Below are 20743 nucleotides of genomic sequence, written 5' to 3' on the forward strand. Positions count from 1 at the left end.
CTCTGGTCTGTGAGCCAGAAGGCATTGCTGGCTAGTCAGTGACTTCTCAGCTGAAGTGAAACACAGTGGCACATACCCAACTAAAGACAGAGAATAACTGTCCCACAGACAACATTCAACAGAGTGCTTTTTTTTTTTGAGGGAACGGCTCTTCTCAGGCTGTAGAATGGTATATATCACTATGTGTACCCGTTCATTCTCAGAGAAAGCTACTGAGACTGGAAGTGAAGAACCCGGAGCAGACTGTTCCTCCTGCTCAGCAGATGCGAGCTGCATATCACTGGGTTCCTTTAGCCAAGGCCTTTCACAGAGTGGCTCTCAGACCAACCCAGCCAATCACAAAGAGAGGAGAAATGCTCCAAACAAAGGAAGTTCTCATTGGAGGTGGATTTGGGGGTGGGGAGGCGGGGGGTTGATGTGACTTCCTAACCTCAGAATGTGCCTTGGGTATTGAGTAGAAATATAAATATGTGGGGTGGGTCTTCCCAGCACCCATGGAGGTTTATAATTATGATCCTTCTGGTGTCGCCCTATAGGTAGGGAGCATCACAACATCTGCCTGCCAGAGCCACCAGCCCACAAAATGCTATTTCAAACATAGGACCTACGAGGCATTGTGGGACCTAGGCATACAGGCTGAGGCTCCAGCGACCTCTTAGTAGGGGGATGGGGTGAAATGTAGCTAGATTGGGGTGAGGAATTGGAAGGTTAGGGATGGCTAGTGCTAACCAACCTTGTCCTTTGATGTCTGTATGGTTCTTCTCTTGCAACCCACCAAAGCACAGATGGAGTAGGCTGGATGAAGCCCAGTCATGCAAGGTATGTCTGTGGAATCCCTGACAAAGGGAAGGCGATGTGTGGTGCAATGGGCTGGCTCAATGCATTATAACTAACTGGAGCAGTTGAAGCAAAGGAGCTGTAAGTGGCCGACAAGCTATAAGTGCAGTGTCAGGACTCCACTTTCACTGCATGGGAGAAGGAGTGCAGAGAAGACCCAGAACACCACAGCAAACACGACATGTTGGCTGACAATATAATTGTATTTTTTGGCAGTCACCGAAAAAATGAAAGTCATGGTTGGTGCCAGTCCCTGTGGATTGGGAGTGATGTTACATCAGCACATCAAACAGAGAGAGTATGAACCAATCTCATATCAGTCAAACACTGACACCTACTGATACTTGCAGTTTAAAACAGAAGAAACTAGACTAGCGTGGATGTTGACATTTCCATCTGCATGTCTGCAATGGGGATTTTTTCCAAGTCATCATCAGTCACGAGCTTCTCATGCTATTCTTTCTGGGTATGTGCCTTGCTCATCCCCTACCGCGCCTAAAACGAAGATGTAGATGCTTCATCTACAAGAATATCAGTTGGCAGATAAACAATTAACCCAGAGTAGACAACCCTTTCAATTACATGTACAGATACTGCAGGCCAGCAACTGGGAAAACTATGATTACATTGATAACACTGAAGAGCACCCGGGACCATAGTGTAGCACAATGAAACTGTTGAGACGGAATAGCATGGGAGGCTAGTGGCTGGACCAGATGAGCTCATAGCGCGCAAACTAGACAGGGTGAATAAATACACAATGAGGATAAGTGCTTAAAAACTGTGCTGACAACCCACAGAGAGAAAAAGGGAAGCATCCTAGAAAACAATAATCGCATGACTGAGACCACTAAATACCTCTAAGCCCAAATGAATATCAGACAAAAGCAATCTGTGCCCGCTGAAGGCTCCCTCTAAGATTGCTGCATCATAATGTCTATATACACACAAAGAGAGAACTGTGCAACAAGGACATGTTGACAACCATACGACGACAAAGATCCAAGTGCAAACCTGAAAAAAGATCCAAGTGCAAACCTGAAAAAAGATCTGGATTTGGGAAGTGATGCTATGGTAAAAGACATGATCTCCAACTGTCTTGCCTGTCTAGCAACTGGCAGATGCACCAGCACATTTTATCAGGGAACACCACAACATAAAACAAAACAGAATGAGACAGTCTTAACAGACTAACAACCAGATGGTAGGCAACTGCTGGTCATAGTTGACAAGTTCCCCATATACCTGGAGATAGGGCGAGTTACAGCCTACATCACCAGAGTAGATGCTGGCCATGCATGGATTCCTTCAAGAGACCTGAATGGACACTAGATCCCAATTCCAGAGAAGGAAAATCCAGGGTATTTGAAGAACCCTCACTATCCACACGCCATATCAGTTTCTGTTGGCTGCTAGACAATGAAGAAAATATATGGTTCTGGCACAGATTTAAATAAAACCTTTTGAAATGTAAAAGAGCAACTAATGGGCTTGGCATGAGTCATGTTTTGGTCCCAAGAGTAAATCTGAACAAATACTCCTTTACTAGATGTGTACTGGTAACTTTGATGCTAGGTTAGCCGATAAGGGGAAACATAGTCTCTCTCTAAATGTAAGCTTTTGAGATTTCCATATAATTGCAAGTGGGAAGGAACTAAAATCAGAAAGCTTCGAGGAGGATAAACACCAGAAATACAAATGGAAGCCCTGGTACTTGTTAATAGTTGAAGCTCTGGAGGTTCAGCATATTTGTTAAGAACATGCTTATTGAGGTTTAGCAATGTTAATATTAAAGCGGATTGAATAAAATATGGTTAAAAAAAACTTCCTGAAAACTATTTGATTTGGGGTCTTATATAGCGTGACGGTTATGCATGGATATCTTGTGCAGAAGAACCAGCATATCTATGGAACACAGAAGTGACAAGGAGTTAGAAGAAGAGATGTCTTAAGTGCCTCCCTAGATGTAAGGAATTGAAGGTACATAACATTAGCGTCCAGCAGCTTTACATGTCCGACCATGATTACAACACAACCAGCTTTTCTTCAGTGATATTAGCAAGGCCTCCCAATTTCCGACCTCCCATAGTCTAAAACAGACTGGTATCTCTCTGCTTGTATTCTTTTTAATTACTCCTATGAGCATTGCAGGGAAAGAAATTCTCAGCGCTATCTTTTCATTTTCTGCCTCACGGCCATTGGCTGGCATTTTGCCCTTTGGTCTCTGTGACGTTAAGGCACTTAAGATTGAATTTTTAACTTTAACCAATGATGGTGATAGAAAACAAGCATTTGCAATGCAATCGGTGTCGCATTTGCTCAAGTTAGAGCTATTGGCATTGTAAATTCCTAACTGGACTTTTCTTGCCAAATAAATTGAAAAGCGAACTGATTCAAAGTGCCACGGCTGCCATGAGCGCGAAGGAGAGACACAAAAGGAAAAAGACGTTCACTCACAAACATATCGGCAATCGTCCAATTATCCATGTAACATGGTCAGTCTGCAAGGCAGTAACAAAACCTCCCCAAGGAGGGACAAACGTAAAGCATTTACCAATGATAACAAAGGATTTGTGAAAGGCAAGCCCACGACCAAGTTAAAGTGATCGGCGTGAGGTGGGCTTGGTTTAAAGCCCACAATACTTACAACAGGTCAAAGCGCTTAGGCGCTCGACCTAAAAATGGAGAAAGACTTGAGCAACAAGGGTGTAGAGGGCAGAAAACGATGGAGAAAGAGCAGAGGGAAGTGGACAGAGACACAGAAAGAGAAGGCTAATTAAAGGGAGAGAGGAAAAGAGCAACAAAAGAGACACACTGGGAAAACAGGCGAGGTGCAGCAGAGAAAGAAAAATAACTGTTTATACGGTGAAAGAGGTGGAGAAAGGCTGGAGGGGTGACTCAGAAGAGAAAGGTATGAGATAAAACGTTGGAGAACTATTGGTAGTGGAAATTGAGCACAAGAGAGGAGAATGATAGAGCCGAGCGAGGCAAGTGAGAGAGGTGAGGAGGCTAAGAAAACAGAGTTTGTTCAGCCTAGGCTCTCCAAAGCAGGTACTCCATCTACCCAGGAACTAAGCAGAGCATGTTACAAGTCTCTGCTTGATACATAACATTCAGAACTTCTCCAAAATGTTAGTACAGTGAGAGATGCATGTCACATGCAGTGCATGAGTGTCTGTCCATGTTACAAACAGTGCAATCTTTCCTGTCTGCCTGTACTATGGATAAGGTAAAAACATCGGTCTCTTATAGATGCCAATAAAAAGCACTCAGCACAGTGCACTATCTTCTGCGAGTCTGCCTGTCTGTCTAAGCCCATGGTGCAACCTATGCACTGCCTCCTTTGGTCCATTATATCTGCAAATAACAGCTCTGTGCACACAGTGCAGTGTCTCCTCCCTGTGTGCCTGTCTGACTAAGCCCATGGTGTAACCTGTGCACTGCCTCCTTCGGTCCATTTTACATGCTAATAATACCATAATGCAGTGTTTCCTCCCTGTGTGCCTGTCCACACTAAGCAATACGGTGCAAGCTGTGCAGCCTATGCTGCTTTTCATTATGCCTGTCCACATTAAGGACATGGGGCAAACAGTGCAGTGCCTCCTCAGTTTCTGCGTGTCTGCCTGTACTAAGCGCACGATACAAGCAGTGAAGAGTTTGTGGTCAGTGCTTTTCTACCTCTGTGTCTTCCCAGTGTTTATAGTCTCCGTCTGCCTACACAAAGCATCATACAGTAGTCCAGTGTCTCTGTCTGTGATGTGGCATCCCACACTAAACACACTGTACAAACAGGCAGTGTTTCCTCTTGTGCTGTCTTGCAACACTAACTATGTACACTAAGCACATGAAACATATGCAGTGTTTACCGTTTTAGCTGGCCAATCAAATGCGAATAACTTAATGAAACATACAAAAAGCCCAATGTTTACAGTCTGGCAACTCTAAAAGACACACAAAAAGAAAAAAATGAAAAGTAAAACAGTTGATATAAGCGAGTTGATTCAAAGCGCCACGGCCGCCATGAACGGGTTCGGGAAGGAGACAAACAAAATGAAAAAGAAGTTCACTCTCTGTCAAACTTATCTGCAAACATGCAATTATTCACGTAACAGGGTCGGTACCAAGAAGGTAACAAAACTGCCGCAAGGTGGGACAAACATAAAGCATTTACCAACGATAACAAAGTATTTTTGAAAGGCAAGCCCAAGAGCGAGTGATAGTCATAGATCCCAAGGCGTCGGAAAAGCAGCACTTGCGCTGCTACGCTCGACCTAAAAATGGCACAATGGTGATGGGAGGCCTATTTATGTTCTAAAGGCTCACAAGAGAGAAATTACCAGATGAAGAACTGGACTTATCACAAATACTATCGTAAAATGATGTGAAATATATACATGGGTCCACACCTGTGTTGTCCCAAATGGAGAAAAACCTTGTGACTTGGGTTGCTAAGGAGCAGTGGCTCAGACCTCGGAAAAGAAAAGTGAAACAAGAAAAGGACACTGGTTAGGGACAGATTTGCAGCAAGCTTCAAAGTTGCAATATCACCTCTGACGATATGCACACCCATGGGTGGGAATGAAAGGTTATGTGGCATGAAACAAGTGAAGGTTAGAATATTATAGGTTTTTGCCACTTGTAAATATTTGTTGCATCTTAACTGTAAGTGCACATCCCTGATAAATACCATGCGACCCAGCCGTCCCCTCTCTGGTGGGAGCTAGGAAGGAGGTGTAGGGTAATAAATGGAGGAGGCACATTGGGTGGGCACGTAACATTCCAATAATGGTTGGCAGGAATTTGGGTGCACTAACAGAAAATTCAGAGATACTTAAATAATGGTCAGAGGCATGCTGCGTGAAGCACAGGTTTTTAATTTCCATACGTGAAGACACGTCAATATATGTACTGGCCTTCCCAGTTATGCTTTTAAGGCCACTGACTTTTTAAAACCTTAGGAACTAGTAGAAAACGTGGTGAGATTCCTATCACAGTTGACTGACAGACATGGATTTTTAGGCAATATGCGTTGAATGTAGGGTTGTAAAATGTGTTATTTGACCCCTTTTAACCATATTTCCTAAGTGGCATAAGTAAAAAACCCTCAAACTTTAACCCTGCCCCAAGCCGCTACATCCTGCACATCTTATAACGGAGTACATGATGGATTGTACACCATGGTTAGTAGGTCGGGAGAACATTTCAAGCTATATCAATTACTGAGTGTGATTACTCAGGGTTAGATATGTGGAACAATAAAAAAGGCGCGAGAAAAAAAAAAGTTGTGAACAGGGATACAAACAAATCGCCCTTTCCACTTTCTTGTATTGCAATATTCCTATCGAGCACGCAAACAGTAAAAGAAAACAGGCAGCAGCCTCAACAAGAGACCTAATGGGCTGGTTTCCAAGAACTTCCAAAATAAATTACTTCAGATCCTATATCTGCGCATATCGCATGCCCCTACCTCTAGATAGCAGGAATATTTCCGCCTCCACGCCGGCTGTGGCAACTGCACATGGAACACCAAAACAGCCACAAGCATTAAAGAAGAGTGGCCTGTGCAAGCTTACTTTCTATTAAGTATTACGCTTTTCAGTCGGCCATTTTCAAGTGGGGCAATTTGCCATTTTAACTATGCGTTTCGTTAGCAATACTTCTCGTCTTACTGACTAGGCGTGAATTACGGGTTTGTATTACTGAGGCTCCTTCTCTATTGTTTACAGCTAATTGAGCTTTTGAACGAGTAGTGAACATACACTAACATGCCACCTGCCTTACTCTAGCAAAATCCAAACTTAAATTTAGCTTCTCGACCGGGAACACACGCTAAAACAGCATCCGCACGCCGGGGAATACAGACACCTTTTAACGTACTCAATTGTCCTGTAACGCCAGAAAAGACTTCAATATGCAATCAAAAAAGTGGAAACATCTTTCACTAATAGCGGTATGTTATGGGAATTTCGACTGGTTGAGAAATGCTTGTAACGTGATTGGCTGAGGGGATACTAGCTAGCTCATTGGTTGCGGAATTCCGAAGAATGTATTTGCCAGCGGCACAGTGATTAGCTCTCTCTGACTTCCGCCTATGGGCGGTATTAAGTGACGTCAACTCAAAGAATACTGTCTGTCTGGTCTTCCTCGCTTTAGAGCGCTGTACATGGGGAAGGTAGGAGACAGGAGTTAGGTGTGTTAACAGGATTGAAACTGGTGAGTGAGTTTTTCGGTAATATTGTTAAAGTTTGGTTGCTAGTAAAAAAAAAAAAAACGTTCCTTTTGGCACCCCTACTATTAACATAATTTCCCATGCCAGCCCTGCTGAAGTCCTTATTTTCAGTGACTTATCAGTGGAGCCCAAATCATGAGTATCTTCTTCGAGGTGAGATAATGCAAAGAGCTATGGTGCTTTTTACCAACGTGCCTTTGCTTCCATGCAGAAGGTTCGGTAATAAACACTGTTAGGCTCTAGAACCACGAATAAGCCATGCATTTATTGATTTTGTATAACGCTAACAAACTAGTGTTGGGCATCAATCCGCCTTTCGTTGGAACCCGAAAGCAGTGAAAAGTCCTCAAAAACAGACAAGGGATTAAATGTCATTATAGTAAGGTTTTCCACTCTCTCATCGTGCCTCCTTTGTGGTCCTAGCTCAAGTAAAAACTTTGCATTATATATCCTATTGAATGAATGAATGATTTACGTTATTGTATGATTTCTTAAAACCATTACAAATATGTACAAAGCACAAGATAAAAACGTAGGCTGTGTAAAAGCATATTTTGACATTAGTTTATTCATAGCGAAATTATAGATAAAATGTTTTCGGTGCTACAAACAGGATATTTCAGTGCATCATCATTTTCCACTGCAAAAAAAACAAACATTTCAGTGCATTGCCCAGAACCCTGGAGGGAGACATAGCTATAGCTGAGTTTATTGGGTGCTAGTCTGCTCCTTGCGAAAGGGCAGGGCAGAGGCCGGTGGCTGGGCTGGGTTTTCCGGCAACTTGCCTTTTAACAGTAGACAGGCTGTAACATGCTTAAATGTGGGAAAAAACATTATACGTATTTAGTATACGTTGGAAAGGGAATTTCTTGTGTGATGTAATTTGGAACTCTCATCAGAACGTTCGATGGACTCTTTGTTCCACTTTGACAATTGCCTGTGGATGGAGAGCTGATCAGATGTTTCTTGTCGTGGGTTCGTTGTTCTTACGATGTTAGAATAAACATTGTTCTGGATTTACGTTCCGACCTGGATTGTGTTTGTTTTCTACTCCACCACTACATTTTGGTACCAGTAGGGGGGTACATCGCCAAACTCACCGAAGGAGAAGTGTTTTAAAAAAAAACCATGCTTACCTTCGTGGCATCGGCACCAAGTTTGGATGGTGAGACGTAACCTACGATTTGTGGCGCAGAAGTGTGTTTTTTGTTTTATTGCCTGAAGCCGCACTTCTGAAGCGGCGTGCATTGTTTAAGCAAGCAAGTCGCACTCCTGAAGTGTGCATTGCATGGTGGGAATGATGTTGAGAGGAACGAGGACGTCTTCAGTCAGTTCTTTGTTTTGGCAGACATTTTGGATTGGGACGCTCTATTAGAAGTCAACGTGATTTCATCATTCTGTTTTGGGGGCCATTTTGAGCAGCGACATCACATATATATATATATATATATATATATATATATATATATATAAAAATAAAGTTTTGGACATTGTCACATTTTGCTGAGAATACTTCGACATATAAAAGTATTTATCAGTCTATTTTTACTGCAGCATTTATCATATACAATTGAAGTATATTTTGCAGATATATATATATATTTGGTATTACTTTGCTAAAGTTTTTACTAAAGTGTCTTTATGGCCACATCACAAGGAGTAATTCAGCCACCACAATTTTTTTGCAAAAACATGGTAAACCTGACATCAAATAGAAGGAATGGTTACGCATAGTCAAAAATTACATCACCGCCATTGATGCAAGCGAGTATTCTCCAGTCAGGAAGATGGCTCGGCTTTTCAGTCATTTGGGTATAGCTGGGAAAAGGGTTTTTTATCTTCCCATTATACCTGCACCAACTAATGAGAACACACCTTGGAATGTATATTTGGAAGCAAAGGAGCGCATGTGCAAACAGTATTCAGAAGAGCCAAGTGTTCTTTTGGAGAGACATATTTTTTTCAAGTGCAAGCAATCCTTTGATGAGACTGTGGAGGAATACATTACCAAACTAAGAGTACTAGCATTTAAGTGTGAATTTGAAAATAATGTGGACATCTACATAAGGGATCAATTTGTTTTCAATTGTTATTCAAAGAAGATAGAGGAAAGACTTTTGACTTGCAGAAATAAATCTTTAATGGAGGCTATAGACATAGCAAAAAGTATTGAGAGGTCTATTGTTATTGCACAAGTGATGTCAAACCATGGAAGAGAGGATTTAAATCAGAGGGGTTGTCTCCTATTAATTGTATTTCAAATGAAACCTCTTCTATATGTGTTTTAAGTAAGGCGAACAAATTCCGGAAAAGTGGCAACACCTGTTACAGATGTGGATCCAGGAATCACATGGGAAGTTCTTCATCATGTCCGGCACAAGTAATGAAATGTAATCAGTGTCACAAAATGGGCCATTTTCAGTCTGTATGTAGAGCACCTGTAGGAGTTTGTAACAAAACAAAAATCCACAGTGTCAGCCTACCTAATGAGGAAGAGAGGTTGCAAGACTGCATGAACAAATTTACAAATGTGCTGTTGACAATAGACTCGAAGAGAATCTGTTAAGTGTAAAAGCATAAAAGGACTTTGTTGTCAAGTGACTATTGATGGTAAAATAATTACAGTAATGGCAGATTCTGGTGCTCCTGTAACTATTCTAGCTGGCTGTACTTTTTACACGCTATGGCCGAAGGATACAAACTTGATACCTGCTGATATCAGTCCGAAGGCATTTGTGGACCAAGATGTAGATTTATTAGGATATTTTATTTCTCACCTTGAATGCCTTGGTAGAATGATCAATACCAAAATTTATGTTGCTGTTAAAGGACAGAATATTGTAGGATGGAGAGATTTAGCGAACTTAGGATATATTTGTGTCCTGGCCATAAGGAACCAGTAGTACTCGGTGAAATGCCAACTTTAAATATTGAGAGTGAGGGAAACGTTAGACAGTTGATGGCACAGAAATTTCCCAAAGTGTTTGTGGATACCATACGTAGAGTAGAAGTGTTTGAGCATCATATTAAACTTAAAAAGGAGCTGTCCCAGTTGTGCATAAAGTGAGACCAGTACCTTTGAGTGTGAGAAGTGATTTGAAGAATCTTTTGCAGAAACTAACAGAGGAGGGTGTAATTACACCCACAGATTCATCCAAATGGGTGTCACCCATTGTTATAACAAAGAAAAAGTCTGGTGATTTGAGACTTTGTGTGGACCTTAGATCACTTAATCAAAATATAGTAGTAGATTGTCATCCATTGCCTCGTATTCAAGCGATGTTAACTAATGTAGGAGACACCAAATATTTTACAACCATAGAGATTTGCATTCAGCTTATCATCAGATAGCACTTACCCCAGATTCTCAGTCTTTGACATTTGTTACGCCTTTTGGGTTTACAAATATTTAAGATTACCTTTTGGCCTTGCTTCATCGGCAAGCGCTCTTAAAAAATTAATGGAAAATTTGTTTCACGAGGTGAAACAAGTTCAAACGTTTCAAGATTATATTCTTGTTTTTACTAAAACTAAAGATGAACACACTGTTGTGTTGGAAAGGGTTTTGAGCATATTGGCACACTATGGAATGACAGCCAAAATAGATAAATGCAATTTTATGACTAAAGAGGTGGAATATTTGGGGGATACAGTTTCTGAATCTGGAATTAAACCAAAAGCTTGTAATGTTAAAACTATAGTAGATTTACCACCACCCATTGACAAGGACTCACTCAAATCTTTTTTGGGTCTTTGTGAATATTTTGCAAGGTTCGTCCCAGGTTATAGCTTATTAGTACAGCCTTTACGTTCTCTTATCAAAAAGAGAGCCAAATTAATTTGGTCTGACAAGTAAATCAAACCTTCGAAGACATTAAATTGTTAGTTATATCCGCTCCTTCTCTACAACCATTTGAGCCAGAAGGAAAGTCCTTTATTACAGTTGATGCTAGTCTCAAGGGAATAGGTGCAGTGTTTGGACAATGGTTGCGAGGCAGGGAGAATACGGTAGATTTTGCTTCTAGAACTCTTTCAGAAGCTGAAGCGAACCATAGTACAATAGAGAGAGAGGCTTTGTCCTGTGTGTGGGCGGTAGAAAAGTTTAAAACATGTGTTTGGGAAATGTCTTTTGATTTGCACACTGATCATAAGCCACTTGTTTATTTGCTGAGTGGGAATGGCCTTGGCAAAGCCTTTACGCGTCTTATTACATTGTTGTCTAAACTCCAAGAGTATAATTTCAGTATCAAGTACCTTCAAGGGGGGAAAAATTATCTTACAGATTGTTTGTCGAGGTTACCTTTGGAGGAGAAAGATGGGAGGATGGCTGAAGACGAGGAGTGTGTTGTAGCAGTAATGGATGTGATTGCTGCTTGCAAAGGTGCAATTTCTGAAAAGGAGTGGTTGACAAGTACTCTGCAAGATGATTGTTTGCAAAAGGTAGTTCAGTATATCAAACTAAGGTGGCCATCTACTAAGTCATTATATGAATTGAGGTGTTTTGCGCAGGTGTCTTCAGAATTATCATATGAGAATCAAGTATGCACATGCAACAATTTGTGTACCATCCTTTTCTTTATGTGGACTTCTCACAAAGTTAGCACATGCAGGGCATCTAGGCATTTTATCTACATCAAAGAAACTCAAACAGTATTTTTGGTGGCCAGGGTTGGGTAAATCTGTTTAATCCTTAATAGAAAAATGTCCACAGTGCATTGTTTCCGACAAGCATTGGAAATCCAAGCACAAACCTTTGTTGGCGGTATCTCTTCCAGAGGGTCCATGGGTTAAAGTAGCAATGGATTTTTCAGGCCTTTTCCATCTATTACCTAGTGAACAGTTATATTTAATTGTTTTAGTGGATTATTTCTCAAAGTTGATATATTTTGAGTTTGTTGAAACACCTTGAACTAAATCTGTGATTGGTTTTCTAGAAAGAATATTCTCAGTTGAAGGAAATCCTAAATTAATTGTTGCAGATAATGGAACACATTTTGTATCGAAAGAGATGAACAATTTTATGCACAAACATGACATTATTCATTTGCAGGTATCACTGTACAGTCCATCATCCAATGGGTTAGTTGAGAGAGTTGATTGTTTTTTGAAAGTGTGTGTTCAAACAGCGCTTACTTCAAATGTTGATGTGAATGAATTTTTGAAGGAAAAAATGTGTGCGTATCTTACTACACCTCACTCTACCACTTGCCTAGCTGGCTTAATGAAAACACAGAAACAAATTCTGAAACGGACATTCCTCATGGGAGCAAATTTAGAGAGAGGGTCTCGTCCAATCAAATTAAGCAAAAGGAGTATTATGATGCTAAACACAGTGAAGTACAGATACAAGTTAATGACTGGGTTCTGATTAGAAAACCTAACAAAGTAACGAAGGGAGAATCCAAATTTACATTACCTGTAAGAGTAATTAAAACAAGCAAGGCTGCAGTTTGTTACAAAATAAAGGGTGGTGGAATAAGGATAGTGTAGTACCAATTTTCAAAACAGAAGCTGAGATTTATTTCAAAACGTGTTATAATAATGAGGAAGACTATTCTATGATCTCCACTGACATTCGTTTGTCTAACACAAAATTGGAAAGTGTTAGCAACATAGGACATATTGATCAAGGAGAATCTTTTACACAACCCTACATTTGTACAAATGGGGAAAATATGAGTCAGCAAAATTAGTGTTTTCAAAGATCTAGACCGCTCATATTGGCAGCAAAGTTTTGTGATGTATTGATTTTATAGGCTGTTATATTAGCCTTGAATGTATTTTTCTCTTTATTGTATATATCATATTTATGTTTTTGTTATGTTAAGGGAAGAGGGTGACGTAACATGCTTAACCCCTTGGGTGCGGGCGTCGGCCACTGGCCGACGCCCGCACTACCTCCCTGGTGCGGGTCACGACCAGTGGCCGACACCAGGGAGGGGGTTAATAAATCCTCGGGTGCAAGTGTGTGTTTTTTTTTTTTTTTTTTTTTTTAATTCCCCGGGAGACACAAAAGCTTTTCCGTGTCCCCCCCCACTTCCCACCCACCCCTTTGTGACGTCACTTTGTTGATTTCCCCATCAGAGCAGGAAGCGGCCTTGCTGCCGCTTCCTGCTCCAATGGGGAAAATGGCCCCAAACGGCCTTCCCCACGTTCGGGAAGGCCTCGTAAGAAAGGGGAGACTCTCCCCTTTCTTACGAGGGCTTCCTGAGAGTGTTTCCTGGCCCCCGAAACACCACTAGACACAAGGGATTTCACTTGGGGGGGGGGGGGGTCGGCCCCCTCAGAAAATGGGCTGTACCCCACCCCCCCAGGGGCATATTTAAAAAAAAAAAAAAAAGGTAGGTGTCCCTTGGAGGGGGCGCAATCGCGCCCCCCTGGGACTAAATTTTATTACAAAAAAAAAAAGAATAATAAAAAATGGACAGGGGGTCGCCCGTGGGCAGGGCGATCCCCTGTGGGGGCAATTTTTCTTTTTTTAGTTGTTGTAGGGTTTCGCTGGGGGCCATTTTGGCCCCCAAGGAAACCATACAACTACAAAAAAAATATAGATCGCTCTCTCTCTATATATATATATATATATATATATATATATATATATATATATATATATATATATATCCATGTAGATAGATATATATAGAGATAGATCTATATATATATATATATATATATATGTATTTATTTATATATATATATATATATATAGAGATCACTTTTGTCAATACATGTGTGGTTTCCCTGGGGGCTGCGATCGGCCCCCATGAAAACAAGATCCACATTTAAAAGTGATATATATATATATTTGCCACCAGTTGTCTTGCAGTTGCAGCTTGCGTCCTCAAAGCAATGCACATACTTCAACTGACGCATTTCAGCTGTAGCTTTTAGGCAGCAATAAAAAAGTCAAGTAAGTATTGTGATTATGTTTCTGCTACAAAAGGATCAGACTTTTGTCTAGTGGCAGTTTTAGTGCCATAAAGAAGCGCAGAAGGTTTATATGCCTACTGCAAAGAGCAAATCTGTATTTTATGTAAATAGCTGAGTACATTAGTAAAGTCAGCCATTACCTGCGCTATAATACAAATGAAATGTATGCGGGGGGCGGCTATGGAGAGATGAAGCTCACTTTTGCTGTGTGTTGAGGAGAAGGGAGTGGGAGCACCAATAATGATTGTTGGACTGGGCGCAGGAGGTGCTAAAGACTGTGACGAATGGTATGTGACAAGGTGTTTTTTGAGTGTCTTGAAAGAACGTGCTGATTGAGGGAAGAAGCGCAGGTAAGGTGGCCTCTGCTGTTGCACGTATCTCACACACACCATCGATTTTGTGACTGTCTACGTAGGCTAGTGTTTTAGAGCAACAGTTTAGCCAATAGCCGAGATGGCATCTTGATGGATGACTGCTGCCGTCACTCGGGTTATAGAGGACAGCTCGGACATAGGATCAGAAACTTAGACATCAGATACTAAGACAGCATCTGAGGGATAGGACAATGGTGCAGACTCTGGGAGTGATTTTTCAGTCGGAGGAGTCCCATTCGATAACTCCTCTTCCAGTAAATTATGAGGTAGGTGATGAGGACAGTCCAGCTGTCCCTTCGCAAGCACAGTCTGTGCAACAGGGTAATAGTGGGTTAGCCCAACCCAGAGAGCAGGTGAATGCGGCGGCAAGCAGAGAGAGAGAGAGTGCTCTCTTGGGAGCTCCCCAATTTAGTTCAGCCCCAAATTCCACTGCCCAAATCGTATTGTGGAGACATCAAAATTATCTATCACAAAACAAACTGGTTTTGTAAGGCAGGCACCTGTGTTTTTGGTCCTGGGTTCGGCGGCCATATAGAGAAACATACTAACCCCAAACATTACTGGAAATTAGACATTCGGGGGAGTCTACAGAGGTGTGACTTGTGTGGATTCCCTCAAAGTTTTCTTACCCAGAATACCCTGCAAAGCTGAAATGTTGAATAAAAACTCTATTTTTCTCGCATTTCTGTCACACAAACTACAGGAATATGCTGGGATCCACAAAATTCCTACCACCCAGTGATTCCTCAGCTGTCCTGATAAAAACACTACCCCACTTGAGTGCCTATATCTAGTGCCTGTGTCAGGAATGGATCACCCCAGGGTCAACAGCTGCCTCATGTAAGGACCAACATTGACGTTGTGTGATCTATTCCTGTCGCGGGCACCAGGCCTACCCACACAAGTGAGGTACCATTTTTATCGGGAGACTTGGGGGAACGCTGGGTGGAAGGAAATTTGTGGCTCCTCTCAGATTCCAGAACTTTCTGTCACCGAAATGTGAGGAAAATGTGTTTTGTTTAGCCAAATTTTGAGGTTTGCAAAGGATTCTGGGTAACAGAACCTGGTCAGAGCCCCACAAGTCACCCCATCTTGGATTCCCCTAGGTGTCTAGTTTTCAAAAATGCCAAGGTTTGCTATGTTTCCCTGGGTGCTGGCTGAGCTAGAGGCCAAAATCCACAGCTAGACACTTTGCAAAAAACACGTCCTATTTCAATGTAAAAATGTGATATGTCCATGTTGCATTTCCTGTCGCGAGCATTAGGCCTACCCACCCAAGTGAGGTACCATTTTTATCTGGAGACTTGGGGGAACACAGAATAGCAAAACAAGTGTTATTGCCCCTTGTCTTTCTCTACATTTTTTCCTTCCAAATGTAAGACAGTGTGTAAAAAAGACGTCTATTTGAGAAATGGCCTGTAATTCACATGCTAGTATGGGCACCCCGGAATTCAGAGATGTGCAAATAACCACTGCTTCTCAACACCTTATCTTATGCCCATTTTGGAAATACAAAGGTTTTCTTGATACCTATTTTTCACTCTTTATATTTCAGCAAATGAATTGCTGTATACCCGGTATAGAATAAAAACCCTTTGCAAGGTGCACCTCATTTATTGGCTCTGGGTACCTAGGGATCTTGATGAACCTACAAGCCCTATATATCCTCGCAACCGGAAGAGTCCAGCACACGTAACGGTATATTGCTTTAAAAAATTGCATTGACATTGCAGGAAAAAGTTACAGAGTAAAACGTGAAGAAAAATGGCTGTTTTTCTCAGCTCACTTTCAATATTTCTCAGCTCACTTTCAATATTCTTTTATTTCAGCTGTTATTTTCTGTAGGAAAACCTTGTAGGATCTACACAAATGACCCCTTGCTGAATTCAGAATTTTTTCTACTTTTCAGAAATGTTTAGCTTTCCGGGATCCAGCACTGGTTTCACACCCATTCCTGTCACTAACTGGAAGGAGACTGAAAGCACCAAAAATAGTAAAAATGGGGTATATCCCAGTAAAATGCCAAAATTGTGGTTTTCTGTTCAAGTCTGCCCGTTCCTGAAAGGTGGGAAGATGGTGATTTTAGCACCAGAATCCCTTTGTTGATGCCATTTTCAGGGAAAAAACCACAAGCCATTGGCTAATTTCTTGGTCTCCTCCAGGGGAAACCACAAACTCTGGGTACCATTAGCATCCCTAGGATGTTGGAAAAAAAGGACGCAAATTTGGCGTGGATAACTTATGTGGACAAAAAGTTATGAAGGCCTAAGCGCAAACTACCCCAAATAGCCAAAAAAGGGCTCAGCCTTGGGGGCGGGGGAAAAGGCCTAAGAGGTTAAATGTGGGAAAAAACATTATACGCATTGAGTATATGTTGGAAAGGGAATGTCTTGTGTGATGTAATTTGGAACTCTCCTCAGAGCATTCGATGGACTCTTCGTTCCATAGTGACAGTTGCCTGTGGATGGAGAGCTGATCGGATGTTTCTTGTTGTGGGTTTGTTGTTCTTACGATGTTAGAATAAACATCGTTCTGGATTTACGTTCCGACCTGGATTGTGTTTGTTTTCTACTCCACCACTACACAGGCTTGATATATAAATTTCCCAGATTTAGCCATCTCCATCGCAGTTTCCAGGGTGTTGAGCCTCTTTAACCAAACAAGTGCCACGATGTAGGAAGACTGGCTTCAAGAGAGTGCGACAGGTGGGATGTAGTGCTGGGCAGGAAAATAGTATATGAGCCAGCATTTCCCTTCTGTAGTTGCAGTCTGCAACATGTGATGGTTTCAGTCGTTTTCCAGGCCGGGTTCAATTTTCAGATTTTAAGTGGCATCAGTCTTGCCTGTAGTATTTAATTTAGACCGTGTTTTCTCTGTGTCTAGTGAAGGTGTGGTTTGCCTGACTGATTTATTTGGGGTTTCATTAGGGAGTTGTGTAAGTATCTTGCTTGTAGAGCTTTGATGGCCATTTCAAGTGAACGTAGGTGCAATTGTGTTTTTTTTTATCGCTGTTTTAATGGCTGTATAGTTGGTGGTGGTAGGGGCCCAACACTGCGAGCTGCAAAATCTCCCCCGCAACTTTAAGATTAGTGGACCATGGATTGATATTATTTATGAACATTGCTTTTATGATTGCCTTCATGGTATTCTTTGGTGAGGCAGTTGTCTGGCAAAGTATCTCGCCAAAACGGCCATGCATTAAAGTTTTTGATTGACAAGGCCAAATTCAAGTCTAATTAGAGTGTTCCTTGTGTAGGAAGGCAGTTGGAACACTTTCTTGAACCTCTTGTATTGGAGCTTAGCAAAGTCAGCTGCCAACATACCTGGGAATGCTTGTCGTGTGTAGTCGACCGAAGGCAAGAGTTTTGTCCTGATCCCCATCCTAATAGCCATGGTCATTGGGCTGTCATATGACCAGTTTTCCTTTGGTCTTAATTTTTTTTGTAAGTGCAGGGTCGGTTTTCCAATTTCTCTGAGCCAAGCCCCAAGATAATTATAGTTTTGAATGCAGTTGAGCCTCTGTGACCCTACCCTCCATTTCATAACCCTTTTTTTGGGTAACACCCAAAAATCACAATTTTGTTTTTGCTTGCATTGGCTATGAATGTGTTCTTTACGTTGTATGTGCTCAGTGCATTGAGGGCCTTCTGGAGTCTGACTTTCGTGTGATCTAAAAGCACAAGGTCATCTGCATATTGCAAAAGGTAAATTTTCCTGTCTCCAATCCCTGGAGTGGCTAAGTTCATGTTGGATAATGTCGGGCCCAGGTCAGCTGTATACAAATTAAATAGGATTGGGGCAAGCACACAGCCCTGTTTTAACCCTTGCTTGGTTGTTATTTTTGTTGTTGCAGTATCCCCCCAGAGCTTAACCTTACCCATGTCCTGGTGTAAAGTGACATGATGGCCCACTGTAGTTTGGGACAGATGTTCCACCGCTCTAATTTTTGCCAGAGTATGTTTTGGACTACTCTGTCAAAGGCCGCAGAGTAGCTAGTAAAGCAAGTGAAAATGGATGGAGTGTTGTGAATGAAAGCTTGATGGGCTAAATAAGAGATGGCACCTATGTTGTCCACTGTTGATCCTCCCGCGCAGAATGCTGTTTGGTAAAAGGGAAGCAGGCCCTCAGCGGAAGCCCAGTTAGCTAGCTAATGCAGCAGTACACTGGCATAGGCTTTCCCCTCAATGTCCAGCAGCGCTTTTAGCCTGTAATTTCTGGAGTTGGTATTATCACTGTTCTTAAAGATGGGCTGCAAGAGGGAGCCCCTTCATGAGTCCGATACATCTTCATATTGTCTGTATTCAGCATACAGTGGGGCAAGAGCTGAAGCCCAGAACTGCGTATCTTCTCTAAATAATGACCCTGATAGGCCATTTTGTGTGGGGGGGGGAGGCGCTGTCCTTTCTGATCTTTTTCAGGACTTTGATGACCACCTGATCGTTCAGTATTAGATGATCCGTTGGTACCACTGATGTGGCAACATCTGCTTCCTCTGCCTTGTGTGTGAGATAATATGTCAAGAGGGAGGCTTATCTTGGGCTCTGTATACAGGGTCGTAATGTGCAGTCTATTTGTCTGCTGGAACCAAGTTTCCCCTCTTGCACTTTCCTTGGCATAAGATGTTGACATACCGCCAGAATTGTTGGTGTTTATTGGCTGCAATTAAGTCAAAGATTTTGATCCACTCTGCCTCAACAATCACACCGGCTGACTGAGTGTGTGGACTGGTGTTTGGCTAGCAGTGTCTGTAGTGACCAGAAGCAAGTCACTACTTGCACACCTCCAGCCAAGGGCCAGCTCACACACACCGCCAGCCAAGCACCAGTCTCCATGCACACTGCCAGCCAACCATCAGTTCATACACACCACCAGCCAAGTGCCAGTCTACACAGACCACCATCACATTTTTTTTTTAACAAAAAAGAAAACACAGACAAATTGGAAGTAGTTTTAAAACTATATCTACAAACGCAACAGCTGTAACTAAATATATCACACTAATGCCAATTGTGAAATCCAAACAAAAAATATAACGTGATTTTGTTACTCTCACAGTTGCACCTAATAACTCTGCTGCGTGTGGTACAATTTAAATCATGAAAGTGCACATAGCCCAGTATTAGGACACTCCATGAAGAACATACAACTCCGACTGCATGCCTCTTCGGATACAGACTCTACATCTCCTACAGGCAGGGAAAGGTTTTTTTGGTCGTTTTTTTGTGGGGGGACGTGGGAGGAATGTAATCAGGAAAGTGGCGATCTTTCAATCTAGCCACATCTTGCACCACTTCAGCTTTAGGAACACTTGCCTGTTCCACTACATCAAGGTTGCCTATCACAGACTGCTGGAACTGAACAGATGTCATATTTGAATCTGGAGAACAATCCACAAATACAGTAAAAGCATTGAAGGTTGCTAAAGGGAACAAATCGATAGCCAACCTCTTATACCAAATATAAGTCTTACGAACAGCAGCTAAAGGTTCCAACATCTGATCTACTCTATCTACACCACCCATGTGCTTATTGTAGTCTAAAATGCCCACAGATTTGCACACTTCACTAACCTTACCCCAAACAGTCGCAGGTGAAGTAAGATTTGTAGGAGTCCACCGGGTTTGCTCTAGAGCGGTGCTCAAGTCTGGCACTGTTGCCCCTCAAATACTGTTCAGCATACAAATCAGCCTGGTCAACAATCTCATCTAAAATACATCGCCCATAAACAACTGAAAGAAACTTACAGGCAAAAAGTTTTCATATTCATTGTACACCCTGTGACACCACTAAAGGCAGGCAGGCAACGCCGGCTGCAACATGTTGGGGGCAACCCAGAGTTCAGCACTTCCAATGGGAAGCCTTTCAGCACTTGGCTGCAATCCAGATGCCTCCTGCTGCACTATGGGCACCTCAATGTCCTCTTCTAAAAGAAGCACTTCCTCCTCACTGAGAGTGGCTTCATCATCAGATGACTTCTCTCAGAGAGAAAATTCACTGCCAGAATCTGACTTCCTCCTCTTCCTCAGACTCATTGTCAGTCTCATAAGCATGGTCAGAGGAAGATTCGTAAAGCATAGGAAGCCTGCTGAGTGGTAATCCTGCAGCCAGCATAATGCTTACTAATAAAAGTAACTGACAGATAAGTCAACCATAACCAACACTGTGCAGAATAAGTAATAAACAAAGGGTGTCTTTATCAGGTAGATAGTAACCTGGAGGGAAAAGTCAATCGGTACAAAGCACACAAAAACCTATATACTCAAATATGATAACACTCACTTGCGAGAGACAGCTACACTCAGGATCTGCTACACCTACACTGCACAGACACAGCAAGAGCCAAAATGTCCCACTAGAAAGGAAAAACAAAAGA

At 42.0% G+C, this 20743-nt stretch overlaps 2 protein-coding genes across 4 annotated transcripts in view; one reads left to right on the forward strand and one right to left on the reverse strand.

Moving 5' to 3' along the window:
• The window catches only part of GSTCD (glutathione S-transferase C-terminal domain containing), a 676673-nt gene extending 669963 nt beyond the window's left edge, over positions 1-6710 (reverse strand). The window contains exon 1 of one of the 3 annotated variants that reach the window (XM_069241297.1): positions 6305-6710. Coding sequence is in view for 1 of the 3 variants with exons in the window: in XM_069241317.1 (XP_069097418.1) it covers positions 6305-6382 (78 nt within the window). In the remaining 2 variants the exon portion in view is untranslated. The remainder of the gene's footprint in view (positions 1-6304) is intronic. The other 2 variants (XM_069241307.1, XM_069241317.1) reach the window with 2 other exon arrangements.
• Positions 6711-6912: 202 nt separating this feature from the next.
• The window catches only part of INTS12 (integrator complex subunit 12), a 58121-nt gene continuing 44290 nt past the window's right edge, over positions 6913-20743 (forward strand). The window contains exon 1 of the mRNA XM_069241330.1: positions 6913-7050. The gene's annotated coding sequence lies outside the window, so the exon portion shown is untranslated. The remainder of the gene's footprint in view (positions 7051-20743) is intronic.

The sequence above is a fragment of the Pleurodeles waltl genome, chromosome 1_2 (assembly GCF_031143425.1).
Source record: "Pleurodeles waltl isolate 20211129_DDA chromosome 1_2, aPleWal1.hap1.20221129, whole genome shotgun sequence".
In the NCBI taxonomy this organism is placed as follows: Eukaryota; Metazoa; Chordata; class Amphibia; order Caudata; family Salamandridae; genus Pleurodeles; species Pleurodeles waltl.